Consider the following 23,480-nt stretch of genomic DNA (forward strand, 5'->3'; position numbering starts at 1 on the left):
GGGCAAAACCCACGCAAACACGGGGAGAAACACAGTCCAAAGATGTGCAGGTTAGGTGGATTGGCCATGCTAAATTGCCCGTAGTGTCCTAAAAAAGTAAGGTTGAGGGGGGTTGTTGGGTTACGGGTATAGGGTGGATACATGGGTTTGAGTTGGGTGATCATTGCTCGGCACAACATCGAGGGCCGAAGGGCCTGTTCTGTGCTGTACTGTTCTATGTTCTATGTTCTAATGTGCAAACTCCACACAGACAGTGACCCAGAGCCGGGATCGAACCTGGGACCTCGGCGCCGTGAGGCAACAGGGCTAACCCACTGTGCCACCGTGCTGCCCTTCCACCTTAAGGGGAAATTTAGCATGGCTAATCCACCTAACATGCACATCTTTGAGCTGTGGGAGGAAACCGGGGCACCGGGATGAAACAGGCAGACACGGGGAGAATGTGCAAACTCCACACGAACAGGTTGACTAGATCCTTGGATGAGAGGGTTGTCCTGTGATGAGAGATTGGGCCAATGGGCTGAAGGCCTAATTTTGAGATATAAAGCTCCATGACTTTGGGACGACACAGTGGCACTGTGGCTAGCACTGCTTCCTCACAGTGGCAGGGACCAGGTTCAATTCGGCCTTGGGTGACTTGTCGATGTGGAGTTTTCATGTTCTCCTCGTGTCTATGTGGTTTTCCTCCAGGTTTCCTCCAGGTGCTCCGGTTTCCTCCCACTGTCCAAAGATGTGCATTGATAGATTGATTGGCCATGCTAAATTGCCCATTAGAGTCCAAAGATGTGCAGGTTAGGTGGCGTTACAAGGATAGGGCGGGGATTTGGGCATGGATCGGGTGCTCTTACAGAGGGTCAGTGCAGACTTGATGGGCTGAATAGCCTCCTTCACTGTAGGAATTCTATGGTTCTATGACCTCTATGAGAATGAATAAATTGGGCCAAGTTCTCTAAGGTTTAGAAGAATGCGATGTGATCTCATTGAAACACACAATTCTGAAGTGGCTTGACAGGATAGACACTGCGAGAATTTTTGCCTTGGTTGGGGAATTTAGAACATGAGAGAAATTGCTTCACTCAGTGGGTTGTGAATTATTGGATTCACCTACTCCAGAGGATTGTGAATGCTTCATCGTTGACTATATTGAAGACTGGAATTGATAGATTTTTGATCTCTCAGGGAATCAAAGGATGTGGGGAGTAGGAAGGTAGAGTTCAGGTAGAAAATCAGACTTAATCATTTTGAATGACAGAGCAGGCTGAAGGAAATAAATGGCCTCCTCCTAATCCTATTTTTATGTTTGCTTCCTTGGTCTTGATATGGCATGGGTGTAGGTGCTTGTAAGGATGATTTGCACTAATCTACAGCTATAGATTCCTAGGATTAGAGTATTTGATAGGTTGTTATGTCTAATTTAAATTAAGTGCAAATATTCATGCATTGCGTAATCACCACTCTATCCAAAGAAGCAGAGAGGCCATTTGCTTTTGGCCCTTTCTCCTTGTCACTCATGGGCTTGGAGGCTACGAAGGTATCCCAGATTAACCTTTCCTCCAACTTTCCCACCTTCTTTTCCTTAAGATATGTGCATATCTGTAACCAAGATATAAAAGAAACATGGAAGATAGCAGCAGGAGGAGGCCTTTTGGCCCTTCGAGCCTGCTCCACCATTTATCACGATCATGGCTGATCATCCAACTCAATAGCCTAATTCTGCTTTCAATGGTTTTGTAAGGAATCTACCAACCTCAAGAAGCAGTTTGTTATGCTCCCATATATAACAAAGCATCAATCATAATGCAATATTGAACATTGTGATAATTGCAACATAATTATATTAAAATTTAATATAGCCTCATTAATCAGTATCATATGTAGGTTAGGTTTTAGGCAACTAAATAGATCACTAATCAAATAGTCTGCTATGTTTAAGTTAGTTAAGTTACTCAAAATATACACCATACACAGTTGCAACAGCAAAAAGTGATGAGTTTTTGAAAGTAGCTGTTGCAAAATTGTCGGTCATTGTATCCCACAGACAACGGCTGACAACCAGTATTCCCTGATCATTCATCTGGCCCAGTATCACATTGCAGACCAGCTTATATCTAGGGACAATGATATCTTTCACTTTCAGCCTGATATGATCTGTCAAATTCTGCACTAGCTGTACACATGTTACAGGGTTATATTTATTGTCAGCCAAATAGCTTGAAAGAGTTCCCTCCAAGATCTTCTGGACCTTGTCGGGATCAAACTTGCAGCCTTCATCTGGCTGGGCTTTGTAAGTATTTTCACACTTTACTTCCCTGATAGGTTGATACAGAGGCAATCCAGAGAAACTGATTTGGCCAGAGGTCATCCAGCTCATGGAATGCCTTTTGCCTTGCATCACAGAGCTTTTGCGAGAGAAAGGCACATTGACATTACTTAAAATAGAACTCTTTCTGGATGGGATATGTGGTCTTCCATCCATGTTCTTCAGATGCAGGTGATGTTTGCTGGCATGAACATCTATGGACTGGGAACTTCTGCGAGTAGAAATGGAGCTTGCACGAGGACGCAGTCCCAATACGTGCCCAGACAGAGCCCGATTGAACTGTGCTAAAGCCTCTTGGGATAAAGGCATCTGCTTGGCAGTCATGATAAACTGTATATCGATCTGTTTAAAGGATAAAAGATAAATCAACTTTCATTCTGATCAATAGCTCGCATCTTTTACTGAGTTTTTTTTTTAACCTCCCTACTTTTAATGCATTTTTATCTCCTGTATTATTCCATGTCTGAAAGGATTGTACTCCTAGATCTCTCCAGCCATCTGTGTTTTTATATAATGGTGACACAGTGTTGAATCACACTAGTCTTTGTTTTGGGCTTCATTCCGCACCTCCTTGTGTTGCAGGGTCTAAGTTTAGACATTTTATGCACTTTTGCTTTTCTCTTATTGGCGTCAAGATTTTAAGCGTTGGTTCTGACTTGTAACTAAATCACTGGAATAGAGGTCAGAATGCAGGAACAATCACCCTCTCTCACAAGCAGAAAAGGAGGATAGAAAAGCAAACCTAATGGACAAAATATAAAGATTTCCAGTAGGGATTGGATTTCTAGCAAAGTTGATGGCTCATATAGGTAAATGTATTGTTTAATGTGGTACTGAATCATGTGGACTGGGACGTTTCCAGCTGGCTAGATTAACTAATTTGATAAACAGCAATAGTACGGATAATGTAATTGTTCAATTGGAGGATGCTGTTGTTGTGGGGGAAGGGGGAGAAGTGCAATTAGCGAATCACAGTTCCTGGTGGCTGTTATGTGACAAGTCTGCGTGTATAAAAGTGGGGTGAGGATGTTCTTGATGACACATAGCTGAGTATCCCAGTAACTGCTCAGACTCAAGATCATAAACGACCACTTGGAGAAGGCCACAGCACTGTCTTTGGGACCTTTTAGGTGAGATAGGCTGTGCTTAAAATCAACAGAAAGAATTGCCAAGTCTTTAAGAAGGCAGATTGTGGGGTGGAAGTGAAATTGCCACCCAGTTTTGACAGCAGGAAAAAACAGTAAAACGGGGAAATAAGAATACTGGTCTGAATTGTTTCTTTCCTTCTGGGTGGAAACTGCAAGGTTTAATATGTTTTCCGTTCTAACATTAAAAACAATCTTGCCCAGCTTTCTTGGACATAGATTGTGCGCTGTGCCAAATTTAAAACACTGGCGTGTCTGGGTGGATGAGGATTCATGGTGAACTTACTTAGATACACGTTCCTTCTGGATTCATCTGCACAACCTCTTTATACATAGACAGCTATTTTCCTACCTTTTAAAAAAATAAATTTAGAGTACCCAATTAATTTTTTTAAGCCCCTGCCGGCTAGCTCCGCCCACAGGGAGCTTGTGTATAAATATGCATGAGAGCCACTCAGACCCTTAGTCTACAGTTGCAGATGGAGGGACAACATTGTACAACAATAAAGCCTCTATTGAACCAGTCTCTCGGCTTTGAGTATAATTGTTAGCGCTACAACTTGAAACACGACAGGTCCCCAATAACGTGCACCTGTCAAGCAGAACCCACCGGAGGTGCACAGGTGAGTACAGGCCCCAGGGAAAAAATGGTCATGCCCGGGCAGACGAGGGGACAGTTTTGTGAGTGGGGGTTCCGTGGCGGGGAGTTCCATGGCGGGGATTCCATGGTGGGGCAAGGGGAGTTCCATATTGGGGGGTTCCCTGGGATTGTGGACTGGGGATGGAGGGGAGTTCTGTTGTGGGGGGAGGTTCTGTGAGGGGGAGGGAGGAGAGAAGGGAGTTGGACTTTATGGGACCTACCCTTCACTTTCTTTTTTCTAAGAGCCTAAAAATATGTTGGAGTAAGCGGCACTTGTGGTTGACAACTTCTACCTGTTTTTCCCTCCCGCTGCACCACTCTGCGAGAAAATTAGAACATTTCACCCAATTAAATTATTTAAAGACATTTAGGATAAATTCTCCTGGTTAGTATTTATCAATCAATCGGCACCAACAAAAAACTGGTCATTATTTTCTTTCATTCTGTGGGAATATTAGAACATAGAAAATAGAACAGTACAGCACAGAACAGGCCCTTCGGCCCTCGATGTTGTGCCGAGCAATGATCACCCTACTCAAACCCACCCGATACCCGTAACCCAACAAACCCCCCCCCCCTTACTTTTTAGGACACTACGGGCAATTTAGCATGGCCAATCCACCTAACCCGCACATCTTTGGACTGTGGGAGGAAACCGGAGCACCCGGAGGAAACCCACACACACACACGGGGAGGACGTGCAGACTACACACAGACAGTGACCCAGCCGGGAATCGAACCTGGGACCCTGGAGCTGTGAAGCATTTATGCTAACCACCATGCTATCGTGCTGCCCCGAATTGACTTCTGTGTTTGCTTACAAATTAACAGTGATTCTATATCAAAAGTAATACATTGGCTGTAACACACTTCAGGATGTTCCGAGGATGTAAAAGATTTTAGATTTTTTTTCATTTAAAATTTTTTTTTAGCGTACCCAATTATGTTTTTTCCAATCAAGAGGCAATTTAGTGTGGCCAATCCACCTACTCTGCACATCTTTGGGTTGTGGGGGTGAGACCCATGCAGAAACAGGGAGAATGTGCAAACTCCACACGGACAGCGACCTGGAGCCAGGATTGAACCTGGGTTCTCGCCGCCGTGAGGCAGCAGTACTAATTTTTTTTTTTTGTTATCGGCAGCAGTACTAACCATGGCGCCATTGTGACCCCTGGGGTAAAAGATTTTAGATGAATGTAATTTTTTTCTTTCTTTCTTTCCAGCATCAGCCATTGGAATGAAGCAATTAATGCTTGAAAGTGGTTGAGGTAGAAATAGTATGTGCATTGTCAGGTATCAAAATTCCTGCCCTGTTCTATACCTGGGAACCAACACAAATTAGGATCTTAAGTGGCGGAGAGCAAACTGTTGTCAGCTGTTTCATTGCTGCTGCTTTATTTACTTGCTTCAGCTTGGACACTGTATGAGGTATACTGATGCATTTCGTTGTATTTGTTATTCAGTTGTTAATTTACATACAACAAAAGAAAAAATCCTCTACCGACTGTCTTGAATCTTGTGCTTCTGTGATTTGGAGAGATCCAGTCTATAAGATTGTATTTCGTCAAAATTGTGAGAATGTGGTTAGTTGGATGAAGGAAGAATAATAATTCCATAGGCAGATTACAGGAAATTTTGGCAAACAAACATAATAATATATGATTAGCACTCTTTTGATATACATTAAGTTCTGAAGGAAGTTCAGCTTAGAAGAATGCACTTTGATATGTGATGACTAAAGTAAATGTATTAAGCCATGTAGAATGTGTAGAAAATAAGTAATGGCACAAGTGAGTTAGCTATACAGCAGAGGGAAGGAATTGCATGTACACTTATGGAAGCGCACTGCCTCCCATCTTGACAGAGGACGTCACATTTTGGTGAGAGTACATGTTGGCAACATTCTATTAGATATGTTTTTTTTTAAAATAATTTTTATTGGAATTTTTTACAGAAAATATAAAAATGTAACAACAAGTAATAATATGCAACAAACTGCCCCATAACACCCGCAACTCCCCCCAAACCGTAACATCACATGTATCCCACCCCCCCCACCCCAACAAGAAAACTTAACCATAAATTAAAATTAAATAATCAAATTTAAATAAAGTAAACAAACATAGTCATCGTCCCGTCCCCCCCCCCCCCCCCAACCCCCCCCCCCCCCCCCCCCCCCCCCCGGGTTGCTGCTGTTACTGTCCCATAACCCTATCGTTGAGCCAGAAAGTCGAGGAAAGGTTGCCACCGCTTAAAGAACCCTTGCACCGATCCTCTCAGGGCGAATTTGACCTTCTCTAGCTTAATAAAACCCGCCATGTCATTGATCCAGGTCTCCACGCTTGGGGGCCTCGCATCCTTCCATTGTAGCAGAATCCTTCGCCGGGCTACTAGGGGTGCAAAGGCCAGCACACCGGCCTCTTTCTCCTCCTGCACTCCCGGCTCCACCCCAACCCCAAAAATCGCGAGTCCCCATCCTGGCTTGACCCTGGATCCCACCACCCTTGACACCGTCCTCGCCACCCCCTTCCAGAACTCCTCCAGTGCCGGGCATGCCCAGAACATATGGACATGGTTCGCTGGACTCACCGAGCACCTGACACACCTATCTTCACCCCCAAAGAACCTACTCATCCTCGTCCCAGTCATGTGGGCCCTATGCAGCACCTTGAATTGAATGAGGCTAAGCCGCGCACACGAGGAGGAAGAATTAACCCTCTCCAGGGCATCAGCCCATGTCCCGTCTTCGATCTGTTCCCCCAGTTCCCCCTCCCACTTCGTTTTCAGCTCCTCTACTGACGCCTCTTCCACCTCCTGCATAAGATTGTAGATATCGGATATCTTCCCTTCCCCGACCCAGACCCCCAAAAGCACCCTGTCACTCACCCCCCTCGCGGGGAGCGCAGGGAATCCCTTCACCTGCCATCTAGCAGATGCCTTTACCTGCAGATACCTAAACATGTTTCCCGGGGGAGCCCAAATTTCTCGTCCAACTCCCCCAGGCTCGCAAACCTCCCGTCGATAAACAGGTCCCCCAGCTGTCTAATGCCCGCTCTGTACCATCCCTGAAATCCCCCATCCATGTTCCCCGGGACGAACCTATGGTTCCCCCTTAACGGAGCCTTCATCGAGCACCCAACTTCTCCCCTATGTCGCCTCCACTGTCCCCAAATCTTGAGGGTAGCCGCCACCACCGGACTCGTGGTATACCTTGTGGGAGGGAGCGGCCACGGCGCCGTTACCAGGGCCCCCAGGCTTGTATCCCCACAGGACGCTCTCTCCATCCGTTTCCATACTGCCCCCTCCCCCTCCATCACCCACTTGCGCACCACTGACACGTTGGCCGCCCAGTAGTACCCCGAGAGGTTGGGCAACGCCAGCCCCCCCCATCTCTACCCTGCTCCAAGAAGACCCTCTTCACCCTCGGGGTGCCATGCGCCCAAACAAATCCCATGATGCTGCTGGTTACCCTTTTAAAAAAGACCCTAGGGATAAAGATGGGCAAGCACTGGAAGAGGAACAAGAACCTCGGGAGAACCGTCATTTTGACGGATTGCACTCTGCCCGCCAACGACAGCGGCACCATGTCCCACCTTTTAAATTCCGCCTCCATCTGCTCCACTAGTCTGGTGAAGTTAAGCTTATGGAGAGTCCCCCAACTCCTGGCCACCTGCACCCCCAGGTACCTGAAACTCTTCACTGCCCTCCTGAAAGGGAGCCTCCCAATTCCCTCCTCTTGATCTCCCGGGTGCACTACAAATACCGCGCTCTTTCCTAAATTTAGCTTATAGCCCAAAAAGCCCCCAAATTCCGCTAACAGCTCATTACCCCCGGCATTCCCCCCTCTGGGCCCGCCACATATAACAGCAGGTCGTCTGCATACAGCGATACCCGGTGCTCCTCCCCACCCCGCACCAGACCCCTCCATCTCCCTGACTCCCTCAACGCCATAGCCAGCGGTTCAATCGCCAGTGCAAAGAGCAGGGGGGACAGGGGGCACCCCTGCCTGGTCCCACGATAGAGCCTAAAGTACTCCGATCTCCTTCCATTTGTGACTACACTCGCCATCGGAGCCGCGTAAAGCAGCCTCACCCATTTGATGAATCCCTCCCCAAATCCAAACCCCTCCAGCACCACCCCACTCAACTCTATCAAACGCTTTCTCTGCGTCCAGCGCCACCACTATCTCCGCTTCCCCTCCACTGCCGGCATCATGATAACATTGAGCAGTCTCCGCACATTCGTGTTGAGCTGCCGCCCCTTGACAAATCCTGTCTGATCTTCGTGAATCACCTCTGGCACACAATCCTCTATCCTGGTAGCCAGGATCTTCGCCAGCAACTTAGCGTCTGCGTTAAGGAGTGAGATAGGCCTGTATGATCCACACTGCAAGGGGTCCTTATCCCACTTCAGGATCAAAGAGGTCAGTGCCCGCGACATCGTCGGGGGAAAAGCCCCCCCTCCCATGCCTCATTGAAGGCTCGCACCAGCAGGGTACCCACCAGGTCCGCATACTTTTTGTAAAATTCCGCCGGGAACCCGTCCGGCCCCGGGGCCTTACCTGACTGCATTTGTCCGGTTCCCCTGACTAGCTCCTCCAACTCTATCGGCGCTCCCAGCCCCTCTACCAGCCTCTCTTGAACCCTTGGGAAACATAGCCTGTTCATGAAGCTCTCCATCCCCTCTCTCCCTCGGAGGTTCCGACCGGTACAGTTCCTCGTAGAAGTCCCTAAAGACCCCGTTTACTTCTGTCCCCTTCTGCACTACATTTCCACCCCCATCCTTCACTCCACCAATTTCCCTAGCCGCATCTCGCCTACGGAGCTGATGCGCCAACATCCTGCTCGCCTTCTCTCCATACTCATATACCGTGCCCTGCGCCCTCCTCCACTGTGTCTCCGCCTTTCTGGTGGTCAACAAGTCAAATTTGGCCTGCAAACTGCACCGTTATCCCAGCAACCCTTCCTCCGGTGCCTCCGCAATACTCCTGTCCACATCCAGGAGCTCTCCCACCAGTCTCTCCCTCTCCTTCCTCTCCCTCCTTTCCCTATGGGCCCGGATGGATATCAGCTCCCCCCGGATCACTGCTTTCAGAGCCTCCCAGACCATCCCCACCCGGACCTCCCCCATATCATTGGTATCCAGATACCCCTCAATGCTTCTCCGAACCCTCTTACACACCTCCTCCTCCGCCAGCATCCCCACATCCAGGCGCCAGAGCGGGCGCTGGTCCCGCGCCTCTCCCATCTCCAGATCAACCCAGTGCGGGGCATGGTCCGAAATCGCTATGGCCGAGTACTCGGCATCTTGCACCCTCAGAATCAATCCCCTGCTCAGGACAAAAAAGTCTAACCGGGAATAAACCCTATGGACATGAGAGAAAAAGGAATACTCCCGCGCTCTCGGTCTCCCAAACCTCCAGGGATCCACCCCTCCCATCTGGTCCATGTATCCCCTGAGCACTTTGGCCGCTGCCGGTCTCCTACCCGTCCTTGAACTGGACCGGTCCAGTGGGGGATCCAGCACTGTGTTAAAATCTCCCCCCATGATCAGGCCCCCTGCCTCCAGGTCCGGGATGCGGCCCAACAATCGCCTCATGAAGCCAGCATCATCCCAATTCGGGGATATACCAGCACCATCTTCTCTCCCTGCAGCCTACCCTTCACCATAATATATTTGCCCTCCTTGTCCGACACCACCTCAGCCACCTCAAACGCCACCCTCTTCCCCACCAGAATTGCCACCCCCCGGTTCTTCGCGTCCAATCCTGAGTGATAAACCTGCTCCACCCACCCCTTCCTCAGACGAACCTGGTCCGCCACCTTCAGGTGGGTCTCCTGGAGCATAGCCACGTCCGCCTTCAACCCCCTCAGATTGGAAAATACCCTGGTTCTCTTAACCGGCCCGTTCAGCCCCCTCACGTTCCAGGCAATCAGCCGGATCAGAGGGCAACCCGCCCCCCTCCCCCGCCGGCTAGCCATAGCTTATCAGATGTTCGCCCCAAGCCAGCACACCCCGCCCGACCTGTTCCCCGTGGCGATAACGCCTCTCCTCTTCCCCCCCGGCCCCCACTGGCTCCTTCCTAGTCATTCCAGCAGCAACCCGGTATCTCCCCCCCCCCCCCCCCCCCCCCCCCCCACCCCCCAGGCTAGGACCCCTCCCAGCCGCGACGCACCCTCCATGGTACTTCCGTGAGTCAGCTGACTTCTGCTGACCCCGGCAGCTCCCGCCAAAACCTATCCCCTCCCGGCATGGGGTCATCCCCCTCTTGCCACACCTCCTTGGCATTGCTTCAGCGCGGGAAAGAAGACCCGTAGAGGCCCCGCCCCCACCGCCAGCTCCACCCCCCCTGCCCCGCAGCGCAGGAAACCAGAGGAAAGCCCGCGCTTTCACACTGCCACACCCCACCCTTCTGACGCAGTTCCCCAAAATCCAGTTTCACCTCAATCCCCAGCCCCGTACAGAAGAGAACATATAGAACACAAACCCCCAACACTCCCCACCTACCCCACAACCATACCCAACAAACAAACCCACCCGTAAACAGAGCAAACAGAAAACCAGCAGACATAACACACATGTCGAAGTTAAAAAAGTTGAAACAAAACAGCAACAGCGGAACCAACGACGGCCAAAGTATGTCCCCAGACCCTAGTTCGAGTCCAGCTTCTCCGCCTGTACAAAGGCCCACGCCTCCTCCGGGGACTCGAAGTAATGGTGCCGGTCCTTGTATGTCACCCACAGGAGTGCAGGCTGCAGCATTCCAAACCTGACCTGCTTGGCATGAAGCACCGCCTTCGTCCGGTTGAACCCGGCCCGCCGCTTAGCCACCTCCGCATTCCAGTCCTGGTAGATCCTCACTACCGAATTCTCCCATTTACTGCTCCTCTCTTTCTTGGCCCAGCGCAGCACACACTCCCGGTCACTGAATCGATGGAACCGCACCAGCACCGCCCTCGGGGGCTCATTTGCCTTGGGCCTCCTGGCCATCACTCTGTGAGCTCCCTCAAGCTCCAGGGGCAAATGGAAGGACCCCGCTCCCATCAACGAGCTCAGCATCGTGGTCACATACGCCGGGAGATCCGACCCCTCCAGCCTCTCCGCCAGGCCCAGGATCCTCAGATTCTTTCGCCTTGTGCGAACGTCCAGCTCCTCCAAGCGGTCCTGCCACTTTTTATGAAGTGCCTCGTGCAACTCCACTTTCCCCACGAGGACCACGGCCTCCTCCTCCCTTTCAATGGCCTGCTGCTGCAACTCCCGGATAGACACCTCCTGGGCCGCCTGGGTCCCAAGCAGCTTGTTCGTAGTTGCATTCATGGAGTCCAGCAGCTCAGCCTTCAGCTCCACAAAACAACGCAGGAGAGAGGCCTGTTGCTCCTGCGCCCACTTCCACCAGTCCTCGGGTGTTGCGCCGGCCGCCATTTTGTTTTCCTTCCCCCGTTTTTTTGGGGAGCTGCTGCAGCTTCTTTCTTCGTCCCACTCCGGGTGAGCACCATATAGTGTGGGACAAGTTCCTCCAGGTACCTTCCCTCACCGGGATGCGTTAAAACAGCGCCGTTTGGGGCCCTTGAAACGGCCCAAAAGTCCCTAAATAGCGGGAGCTGCCGAACGTGAAGTCCTTCCTATTAGCTATGTATAATGTATTTAAATTAGAGCCCTGCATTTATTGCACAAAGTCATTGTAAGTATGCAAAAGGAATATTTTCTTTTTATTTTTTTTATTCTCCTCCTTTTTCACATTTTCTCCCGAATTTACACCCACCAACAATAAACAATAATCAGCAACAGATATGTCAATTCCCATGTTTTCAACAAACAATTGGTATATTTGGGAGCTTTACAGTACAGTCCTGAATAGATGTCCAAATTTGTTATTGCGTGCCACACAACTTCTCTATCGTATGGCATCTGCTCTCATTACCAGCTGTGCAGTAAGATGTACAAGGGAGAGGAACAGAGGCAGTGGCCAAAAGATTCACTATCAACCTGCGATCTAAGAGATAAGCTCATCAAAGTAAACACTTCAACGTAACTAGCATTCCCAAACAGTTTGATATTCTTACCACTCTTCTCAGCGACATCATCCAAATGTCTTCCTTCTCTTCAAACTTATGGATCTTGCCCTCATATCAGTGTGAAAACACCAACATAAAATTCAGATCAAAAAACAAATTTATTGAGGGCAACATGGTGGCGCAGTGAGTAGCACTGCTGCCTCGTGGCGCTGAGGTCCCAGGTTCGATTCCGCCTCTGGGTCACTCTCCGTGTGGAGTTTGCACATTCTCCCCATGTTTGTGTGGGTTTCACCCCTACAACCCAAAGATGTGCAGGGTAGGTGGATTGACCCCGCTAAATTGTCCCTTAATTGGAAAAAATGAATTGGGTACTCTAAATATATTTTTAAAAACAAATTTATCAAACACATCATGTCAGCATTCACACACGAAGACTGATCTTCCTTGTTCAAGCCCTTACTGCCTGTCTTGAGTGCTCATTTTCCTATACTGGAGCTTTTATGAGTGACATCCCCAACTTCAAGTCTTGTTTGGTTGAGCACGCTGAGTTTCCATTGAGGACACATCAGATGAGCTTGGAGGATGACTTCGAGGAGTTGTGGGCCTATATGCCGTAGCTGTAGAGAGCAGCATCTCAATGTGAGCTGTAGCAAGCTGGCAGTCCAATAAGGCAAGCTACAATAGAAGCTGTCGACACAAAGGTTGGTGGAATTGCAGATAGCAATGAGGATAGTGATGAGGATATAGCAGGATTTAGATCGTTTGGAGACTTGCGCGGTGAGATGGCAGATGGAGCTTAATCGGACAAATGCGAGGTAATGCATTTTGGAAGGTCTAATACAGGTAGGGAATATACAGAACGGTATGGTAGAACCCTCAAGGGTAGTTAGCGAGATCTTGGTGTACAGGTCCACAGGTCATTGAAAGGGGCAACACAGGTGGAGAAAGTAGTCAAAAAGGCATATGGCATGCTTGCCTTCATTGGCCGGGTTATGAGTATAAAAATTGGCAACTCATGTTGCAGCTGTATAGAACCTTAGTTCGGCCACACTTGGAGTATAGTATTCAATTCTGGTTGCCACACTACCAGAAGGATGTGGAGGCTTTGGAGAGGGTGCAGAAGATATTTACCAGGATGTTGCTTTTTATGGAGGGCATTAGCTATGAGGAGAGGTTGAATAAATTTGGTTTGTTCTCACTGGAACGACGGAGGTTGAGGGGCGACCTGATAGAGGTCTACAAAATTATGAGGGGCATAGACAGAGTGGATAGTCAGAGGCTTTTTCCCCGGGTAGAGGGATCAATTACTAGGGGGCATAGGTTTAAGATGCGAGGGGCAAGGTTTAGAGTAGATGTATGAGGCAAGTTTTTTACACAGAGGGTAGTGGGTGCCTGGAACTCGCTACCGGAGGAGGTGGTGGAAGCAGAGACGATAGTGACATTTAAGGGGCATCTTGACAAATACATGAATAGGATGGGAATAGAGGGATACGGACCCCGGAAGTGTAGAAGATTTTAGTTTAGGTGTGCAGCATGGTCGGCGCAGGCTTGGAGGGCTGAAGGGCCTGATCCTGTGCTGTACTTTTCTTTGTTCTTTGTTCTGTCAGATTTGTCATCAAATGTTCCGTCGTGATGGGTTCCACGATGCTGCTGATAGATCTGACCACTGTTAAGTCAGAATGGACTTCTCCATGTTCTGTGACATTATTTGCGAACTCTCTGGCACTAAGCATTTGCCGTATGTCCAGAAACCTTCCGTAACCTGGGCTCTCAAATTCAGCATTTGAATTCTCTGCAGCAGAACTATTATGCAAACGTACCTTGCGCCAAGCTGGTGCCTGTAGTGCCCTAGTCCTCCGCCCAAACTACTGCACATTTGCACTTGTCATCACATGCAGATTCCTATTCATACCTCACCTCTACAGTTCAAGTAGTGTTAATATCTGAGCGGGTACTTGTGTAAGTCAGATCAGGTAACAGTGCAGTATTCAGGATTACTGGGCTCCTCTTTCCCTACTGGTTAAGGGACTTTGACATTCTCAGCAGATGAAGAGGGTTGTGGGTTAGCTTGTGGTGTGAGAAAGAGCAGAGAGAAGTGAATTGTGAAAGCACCTCTAGCCTACCGAGGAAAATGCCAATAGGGTGCAAATATTGTGTTTGAAGATCAGCCATGATCTTATTGAATGGTGGAGCAGGTTTGAGGGGACCACCCATGTGCTTATTTCTTCTGTTATTATCATGCAGTGTGTGTCAAGTGGGGGAGAGGATTAGATATAAATAAACCCTGCATAACATCTCCTCCATCATCACCAGTGGCCTGAGATCTGTTGTCCTTTCCAGAGGTGGCCAGGGCACTCTCTGTGAGGAAGGAGAAAACATCTATTGATGGAGAGGGTGTGTCGCTGGGCCCTTCCTCCTCCAGTGGCATTCATGCCTTGTAGAGTGTTCAACCTCCTCCTGCATGAAAGAGGAGTTTTAATATGAATTTTGTGAGATGCTTGTAGAATGTGGTTGCCATGGTGGAATAGCTGACAGTATATGCCAGTTTGTGAGGGGAAGGAGGTTTAGTGTGGTGAATGCAGGACATTGCAAGGTCATTGGCGATGGTAGCAATGGTAAATGCTGTCAGTGTTGTCATTCATAGTAATAATAATAACCGCTTATTGTCACAAGTAGGCTTCAATGAAGTTACTGTGAAAAGCCCCTAGTCGCCACATTCCGGCGCCTGTTCAGGGAGGCTGTGAACGGGACTTGAACCCACGCTGCTGGTCTTGTTCTGCATTACAAGTCAGCTGTCTTAGCCCACTGTGCTAGACTAGCCTCTGGTTGTGGAAATAATTTAGCAGTCCTTCACTCCTTTTAAAGTTCCTTATCTCAGCCTTGCTGTCAGATGGAACAATATCGGGTGACTGGGCATTTCTCTACAGGAAGAAAAAGTGAAAACATGCTTCCAGCAGATAGATTGTTGGTCTTCCTCAGTCTGTTAGTGATCAACAGTTTGACTGGCTTCCTCTTAGTGAGTTTCAGTCAAGGCCAGAGAAAGAGCAACGGCCGATTTTCCTGCATACATTGTTACACCAAAGCCTATTTCCTACAAACTTATTTTTCTTTCTGCACCATACAATATTGAGGAAAAACCTCAATAACTATAGCCAAGAACATGTAAATTCTCTCACAAATCCCTCCCAAAGAGAGTTTTGCCATATTTGCTGGCAAAGGCAGCTAGCTGGTTACAGGGCTATGTTCTTGCTTTTGAAGGCAATCCTTTGAAGAAGTGAGGGGCATTGTAATCGCCAGCCTGCATTCAAAGAAACCCCGGGAGCTACAAGCAGGTAATATTCCACTGGGTAACTGATGTTCTTCAGGGTTGGTGCACAGCAGAAAGAGGAAGAGAACTATTTTACCAGGAGTGTTATTGCTGTATCCCATTGGATTTCCAGAGTTTTAGAATCATAGAATTTACAGTGTGGAAGGAGGCTATGCGGCCCAGTGAGTCTGCACCGACCCTTGGACAGAGCACCCCACCCAAGCCCACACCTCACCCCATCCAAGCAACCCAGTAACTCCACCCAATCATTTTGCACACTAAGGACAATTTAGCATGACCAATCCTCCTAACCTGCTAATCTTTGGACTGTGGGAGGAAACTGGAGCACCCGGAGGAAACCCACGCAGACACGGGGAGAATGTGCAGACTCCGCACAGTGTCCCAAGCCGGGAATTGAACCTGAGACTATGGAGCTGTGAAGCAACAGTGCTAAGCATTGTGCTAGCTTGCCACCCTTTCTCAAAGGTTAGAATTAAGCATGTATCCATAGCAGTTCATGAACAACAATTTTGAGACTAAATTTAAATTTCAAAATTCTTCTGATAATATAGAGATGAAAAGCCAAAAGAGAAAATGCTGAAAAATCTCACGTCTGGCAGCATTCATAGGGAGAGAAAAGAGCTAATGTTTCGAGTCCAGATGACCCTTTGTCAAGCTAAAAGGCATATCAAATGGGAGATATTTATACTGTGGGTTATCCCTACAGATGCTGCCAGACCTGCTGAGATTTTCCAGCATTTACTCTTTTGGCTTCAGATTCCAGCATCCGAAGTAATTTGTTTTTATACAGATGAAAACCCACCTATTTCAGGCTAAGGGCAGTTACCTGAAATGTTAACTTAGCCATTACTCCTGAGGTTGAACTCCCTGTCCATGTGATTGTCCATTAACTGTTTTTATTTTAGACAAGCTGGTTATATCAATGGTAGAGATAATCAGTAATCAATTAAAAACAGGACACAACAGTAGACTTGTCAAGTACCTGAAGAGAAGAAAATTAAGGTTTTGTGTGTTGAGTAATTTCCTTCATTTTCCTCCTTGGACTTTAGATTTTCAAAAATTAGTTTAAAAAAAAATTCTAGTCATGAATACATGCAGAAAAAGAAAGCCTGACATTTGCATGACACCTTTTGTAATCAGGATGTCGATGAAGGGCAGCACGGCAGCACAGTGGGTACCACTGTTGCTTCACAGTTCCAGGGTCCCAGGTTCGATTCTCGGTTTGGGTGACTGTCCGTGCGGAGTCTGCACATTCTCCCGGTGGCTGCATGGGTTTCCTCTGGATGATCCAGTTTCCTCCCACAAGTCCCGAGAGACGTGCTGTTAGGTGAATAGGGCATTCTTAATTCTCCTTCTGTGTACCCGAACAGGCGCTGGAATATAGGGGCTTTTCACAATAACTTCATTGCAGTGTTAATGTAAGGCTACTTGTGACAATAAAGATTCTGAAGTACTTTTGAAGTATTGGGACTGTTATAATGTAAGGAATGTCGCAGCCAGTTTACACACAGCAAGTTCCCACGGAACGCCTAAGTGATAGTGACCAGTTTTATTTTAGCGATGTTGGTGAGATTGGTCAGTTTAACAGGGATAACTCCATTCCCTTTTCTTCGTAATAGTGCCCAAGGATCTTTACGTCCACCTGAGAGAACAGACAGGGCCTCGGTTTAAATATTTCAAAAACAGACACACACTCCCTCAGTACTGCACCGGAGTGTCAGGTCTGATTTTTGTGCTCAGGTCTCTGCAGTGGGACCTGAACCTACAACCTTCTGACTCCAAGGTGAGAGGGCCATGCCTGACACATAAATTAAGACGTGATTATCACCTTGATAGGGAGCCAGTCTTCAGCTTCAATTCTGTGAGTAAGGGACTTCTCAGAAAACTCTGCTACATTTGCATGCCGGCTGCATAAGTATATGTTACAGCAGAGACCAGAGAGGCTATTTTCGACTTGTCACCCAGATGTGAAAGTAATATTGCGGGTCAGCCATTCCATTATAGAAACAAATAGATTTTCAGTTCAGAAATGATGTAGGTTCCAAGGCTGATCTGCTTACTTCTTTCACTTTTAGTGAGCAGCAATTTTACTGATTTAAAATTGATAAATATCCAAACTAGAGGTAAAAAAAGGAAATTACCTTCAATGTATGCTGCAGGTAAATATTTTAATGAGCAAAAACACCGTGGGGAAGACAGCAATTTCAATCAAAATGTTCCCATAACGATTTCAAAAATATATTTTTTGTCCCTACATTTTAATTAAAAAGATTATAATGATAGAAATTGCAGAATAGCTAGCTGGTGATCTTCTCTATCCAGGCCAATATTGAATTTTCAATATCACTCCATAAACCAGAATTAACAGTAAGGAACACTGACCGTAAGACGAGAAGATATAGGAACAGAATTAGATCTTTTCATTCATCGAGCCTGCTCTGCCGTTCAATCATGGCTGATATTTTTCTCATCCCCACTGATCTTGCAGCACGACCGCACAGTGGTTAGCACAGTTGCTTCACAGTTCCAGGGTCCCAGGTTCGATTCCTGGCTTGGATCACTGTGGAGTCTGCACGTTCTCCCCGTGTCTGCATGGGTTTCCTCCGGGTGCTCCGGTTTCCTCCCACAGTCCAAATATGTGCAGGTTAGGTGGATTGGCCATGATAAATTGCCCTTAGTGTCCAAAAAGGTTAAGTGGGGTTACTGTGTTACGGGGATAGGGTAGAGTCGTGGGCTTGAGTAGGGTGCTCTTGCCAAGGGCCGGTGCAGCCTTGATGGGCTGAATGGCCTCGATGCACTGTAAATTCTATGATCTATGATCTGCACTCAACACAATGGACGGAATCTGCTTACCTTTGAAAATATTCATCAATTTGGGACAAATGCGGGTTACAGCCCTGAAGCGTGCATCAAAATCAAAACTGATTAGACGAAGCTCGAAGCAGGGTGATCTTCTCTGGCCAAATCATTTGAGACATGTGTATGGCTTTCCTGTCCCCGGCTCATTATTGGGATATGGAGCTTCCACCCAATGAGAGCGGACCAAACTGACAAACCCCTCTTCTTCCGTCATATCAGAATTCCTGCAAATGGTTCCACAGTTTTAAAACTGTGGGCAGCACGGCGGCACAGTGGTTAAAACTGTTGCTTCACAGCACCAGGGACCCAGGTTTGATTCCGGCCTTGGGTCACTGTGCGGTGTTTGCACATTCTCCCCGTGTCTACATGGGTTCTCTGGGTGCTTTGGCTTCCTTCCACAGTCCAAAGGTGTGCAGGTCAAATGGATTGGCCATGCTAAATTGAAGCTTAAGTGTCCAAAGGTTAGGTGAGGTTACGGAGTTGCCAGTCGGCACCGGAGTAATGTTGACAATTAATAATGATGCTCTTTAGAGTCGCCAGGTATCAAATGATACCACCAAAGGCTTTACCAGATATCGCTCAAAGGACCACACAACCAGTTAGTCAGTTCAAGTTCAAAGATGGTTTATTTACACACAAGGATTACTTCGACATGCAACACAAAACACTACAAGTTATCCTACAGCTAACAACTACAATAACCTATACTTAACTTCAGGGCAACCGGCTCTATGCAGATTGACAAGGCCTTTGTCTGGATCTTGCATGGCTGGACGGAAGAAGTGGCTCTGTTTCTGCTGGGCTCTTCCGTCTGGTAGAGATCGTTGGTCTTGAACTTGTCTGTCTGGTCGTTATGCTGCACTTGGGTTGGCATAGGCCGGATCTAAGAGAGTCCGAGCACATGGCTGTGTCAATTCTTATCCCTCTGGGATTTCGCGCTCTTTGGGGCTGTCCTTAACTTGGACCCAATAATTTGACAGGCTTCCATCACTGCCTTCGATTTTTGCCAATAAAGGGGCGTGTCCTCAGCGGTCATTGACCTTGGCTGTTTGGGCTCCCTGAGTAAAGGGAATGGCGCCGATTAGTTTGTATCTGTATCGGTTACCTGAGCACAGTTCTTTTGTTCTGGGGAAATGGGCCATTAGAACGCAAACGAGCGGGGGTTTCAATCGCGTCTAGCTATCTGGGTTGCAAATACACACACAAGCTCTGAGTCTGTCTGAGTCCTGGGTTGGCCATAATTCCCATGGTCCTTTGCAGGTGGCCATCTGAGATTGACACAATGGGGATAGGGGTGGGGCCAAAATTCTATTCCATGTCCACAATTGCTAAGGACAACTGTAGCTGTCCTACTGCTACCTTGGTTAAGCTCAATTGGCTGAGTACAGACCAAGGATTGAACCAGAGGTTGGTGGATCCATGTGCATTTAATTTTCTGAGATAAAGTAATGAGTGTTGCCAAGAATTTCACAACCTTGTGTATATAACAGAAAACTAACATGTTCCAACAGGCAAAGAAATATCTAAGTAATGTTCCAACTTGTTTATTTGTTCAGCAGCTTTAATTTACTGATTACACAGTACTGAAGCAAACATCTCAGCCTAACAATTCCTGCTACACCACAATGTTGTTGGAATCCTGACTGGGCGGAATGTCTGGCTGTCAACTGATCTTGATGCTGATCCTAAAATATATCCCAAGATTAGTGCATTTGTGTACCAGGTAGCAGGTAGGGATTATGAATATGCACACCCATAAGTCTTTCTGCACCTGTGTCTCCTTTCAAATCATGTCAGTTACTACTGATGAGACACGGTTAGTCGGTGAAGCATCAAGCACAAGGGAGCTGGAACGAGGAGTGAAAATGCAAACCAGGGCGGCACTGTGGCACAGTGCTTAGCACTGCTGCCTCATGATGGCGAGGAACCGGGTTCGATCCCGGCCCCGGGTCACTGTCCATGTGGAGTTTGCACATTCTCCCCGTGTCGGCATGGGTCTCACCCCCACAACCCAAAGACGTGCAGGGAAGGTGGACTGGCCATGCAGAAATTGTCCCCAAATTGGAAAAAAAATGAATTGGGTACATTAAATTTTTTAAAAAGAAAAAAAAAAGAAAATGCAAACCGCCTGAGTTCGGAAAAGCATCAGGGGATGACAGCCCCCGATGTAGAGCCTTCTGATCCTAATCTCACTGATTGTGTTCTGTATGGAAGGATGTTGAACAAACCTCACAATCCTGTGGAACTACTGAGGACAACCTCAGAAGATGCGAGGTAGATGGTGTGAGTTTCAGTGGAGTTCAATACCATCCATTGTGGCCAGCACATATAATTGGAAGGAGGCGAGCCAAGGTTACCCAGACAGATGATATAGCAGCCCGGTCTACTACAGAGTCATGTCCAAAATATCTACGCTGATCTAATTCTGGTTTCTTGACCCATCTGATTTTAATTATTTCACCACTGGCAACATACCTTCGGCTGCCAGCCCTAAACTATGGAATTTCCTTCCTAAATCTCTCCACCTCTCGATTATTCTTTCCTCCATTAAAATGCTCCTTAAAGGGGCTGGTTTAGCTCACTGGGCTAAATCGCTGGCTTTTAAAGCAGACCAAGCAGGCCAGCAGCACGGTTCGATTCCCGTACCAGCCTCCCCGGACAGGCGCCGGAATGTGGCGACTAGGGGCTTTTCACAGTAACTTTATTGAAGCCTACTCGTGACAATAAGTGATTTTCATTTTCATTTCATTTCATAAAGCTATTTTTTGTCCAAAGTTATGGCCATCTGCCTTAATATCTCCTTATGTGGCTCAGTGTCAAATTGTCTAACTCTCCTACGAAGTTGCTGTATAAGTCCAAAGTATTGTTATTACCTCCACAGGAGAGCCACCCCAGTCGCAACAAGCACTGTTTTTTTTAGCAATGCAGCCAATTTGCATAGAGCAAGGGAAATGCATGATCAGTAAATCTGCTTTCATGGTTCTAGTCGAAGCAGGAATATTAGCCAGGACATTGAAACTTTAATTTAGCTATCATGGGATCATTTGCATCTACTTGAACAGGCAAATGGAGAAAGTTAAATGTGTCATCCAAAAGAAACAAAGAAAAGTACAGTACAGGACCAGGCCCTTCAGCCCTCCAAGCCTGTATCCACCACTCTGTCCATCTAACTTAAAACCTTCTACAAGTCTGGAGTCCATTTCCCACTATTCCCATCCTATTCATGTGATTGAATGTCTCCCTTAAATGTCACTATCGTACCTGCTTCCACCACCTCCTCCAGCAGCGAGTTCCAGGCATCCACTATCCTCTATGTAAAAAACTTCCCTTGCACATCTCCTCTAAATTTTGCCCCTTGCACCTTAAACCTATGTAGTAATTGACGCTTGCACCCTGGGAAAAGTTTTTGACTATCCACTCTGACCATGGGCGAAATTCTCCGACCCCCAGCAGGGTAGGAAAATCGCCTGGGGGCGCCTAAAATCCCGCCCCCGCTGTGGCAGAGATTCTCCGCCACCCGGAAAGTGGCATCGGCGGAATCTCGCCACTCCGATCGGAGAGGCCCCTGCGGTGATTCTCCGGCCCGGATGGGCCAAAGTCCCGCCGCTGGGAGACCTCGCCCGCCGCCGAAGTTTAAACCACCTCTGGAATGGCGGGCTCAGCGGCGCGAGCAGGCCCCCGGGGTCCTGGGGGGGCGGTGGGCGATTGAACCCCGGGGGGTGCCCCCACGGTGGCCTGGCCCGCGATCGGGGACCCCCGCTCAGACTCTGGGCCAGTGCCCTGGCTGCACTATGTTCTTCCGCGGCCGCCATGGCCTCCGCCATGGCGGAAGTGGAAGAGAACCCCACATCGCGCATGCGCCGGCAGTGACGTCAGCGGCCACTGACGTCACTGCCGGCGCATGCGCGGACCGGTAAACGCTTTTCGGCCAGCCCCACTGCCGGGGGCGCCAGTTTTTTGTGCCAGTCTTCTGGTGCTAACCGCTCCAGCGCGGGGCTGGTCCCCAAAGGTGGGGAGAATTCCCCACCTTTGGGGAGGCGCGACCCGAGTGGTTGGCGCCACTCCCCTACTCCGGGACCCTCCGTCACGCCGGGTAGGGGAGAATGCCACCCCATGTCTCTCATAATTATGTTGACTTCTATCAGGTCGCCCCTCAACCTCCGTCTTTCTAGTGAGAACATACCTAATTTGTTCAACCTCTCCTCATAGCTAATGCCCTCCATACCAGGCAACATCCTGGTAGACCTCTTCTGTCCTCTTTCAAAGCCTCCAAATCCTTCTGGTAGTGTGGCAACCAGAATTGAACACTATGGGTGCGATTCTCCGCTCCCACGCCGGGTGGGAGAATCGCGGGAGGGCCACTCTGGCACCCCCCCGCGATTCTCCCACCCCCCCCAAAATGGCGTGTCGCGTTTTGCAACACGCTGCTCGGAGAATTGCGGGCCGCCGTTTTTCACGGCGACCCGTGATTCTCCGACCCGGATGGGCCGAGCGGCCTGCCGTTTCTGACCGGTTCACGCCGACGGCAACTGTACCTGGTTGCTGCCGGGGTGAACATGGTGCCAAAAGCTGGTTTGTGGCTTGTGGGGTCCGAGAGGGGAGTGAGCACCACGGCCGTGCTCGGGAGGGGACTGGTCCGCGATCGGTGCCCAACGATCGTCGGGCCAGCGTCTCAAAGGGACGCACTCTTTCCCCTCCACCGCCCCGGAACATCAAGCCGCCACGTCTTGCAGGGCAGCAGAGGGGAAGACGGCAACCGCGCATGCACAGCCGACGTCATTAGGAGCGCCAGCCGCGTCATTCTCGGCGCGCCGGTCCTTGATACCAGCGACAAGGCCCCGCGGCTGAGATTTACGGCACGGCCCTCCTAGCCCCCCCGGGGGGGGCGGGGGGGGGGGGGGGGGAATAGGGGGCGAGGAGCTTCTCCGACGCCGTCCTGAGCCTCTCCGGGTTTCATGACGCCGTCGGGCCTTGCGGAGAATTCCGCCCTATATTCCAAGTGTGGCCTAACTACGGTTCTATGTAGCTGCAGCATGATTTGCCAATTTTTATACTTATGCCCCGGCCCATTAAAGCAAGCATGTTATATGAATTTTTGACTAACTTCTCCATCTGCATTACCACTTTTAGTGACCTGTGGACCTGTACACCCATCCCTTGAGAGGAAGATAGA

The 23,480-nt window shown here is 48.6% G+C and overlaps 1 protein-coding gene across 2 annotated transcripts in view; it reads right to left on the minus strand.

The window, feature by feature from the left end:
• Nucleotides 1–877: 877 nt before the first annotated feature.
• LOC119964507 (tctex1 domain-containing protein 1) overlaps nucleotides 878–23,480 on the minus strand; it is a 33,969-nt gene continuing 11,366 nt past the window's right edge. For both annotated transcript variants that reach the window (XM_038794080.1, XM_038794079.1), the window contains exon 3: nucleotides 878–2,662. In XM_038794080.1, the coding sequence (XP_038650008.1) occupies nucleotides 1,943–2,644 (702 nt within the window). In that variant the 5' untranslated portion in view covers nucleotides 2,645–2,662 and the 3' untranslated portion in view covers nucleotides 878–1,942. The remainder of the gene's footprint in view (nucleotides 2,663–23,480) is intronic.

The sequence above is a fragment of the Scyliorhinus canicula genome, chromosome 4, assembly GCF_902713615.1.
Source record: "Scyliorhinus canicula chromosome 4, sScyCan1.1, whole genome shotgun sequence".
NCBI classification, from domain to species: Eukaryota; Metazoa; Chordata; class Chondrichthyes; order Carcharhiniformes; family Scyliorhinidae; genus Scyliorhinus; species Scyliorhinus canicula.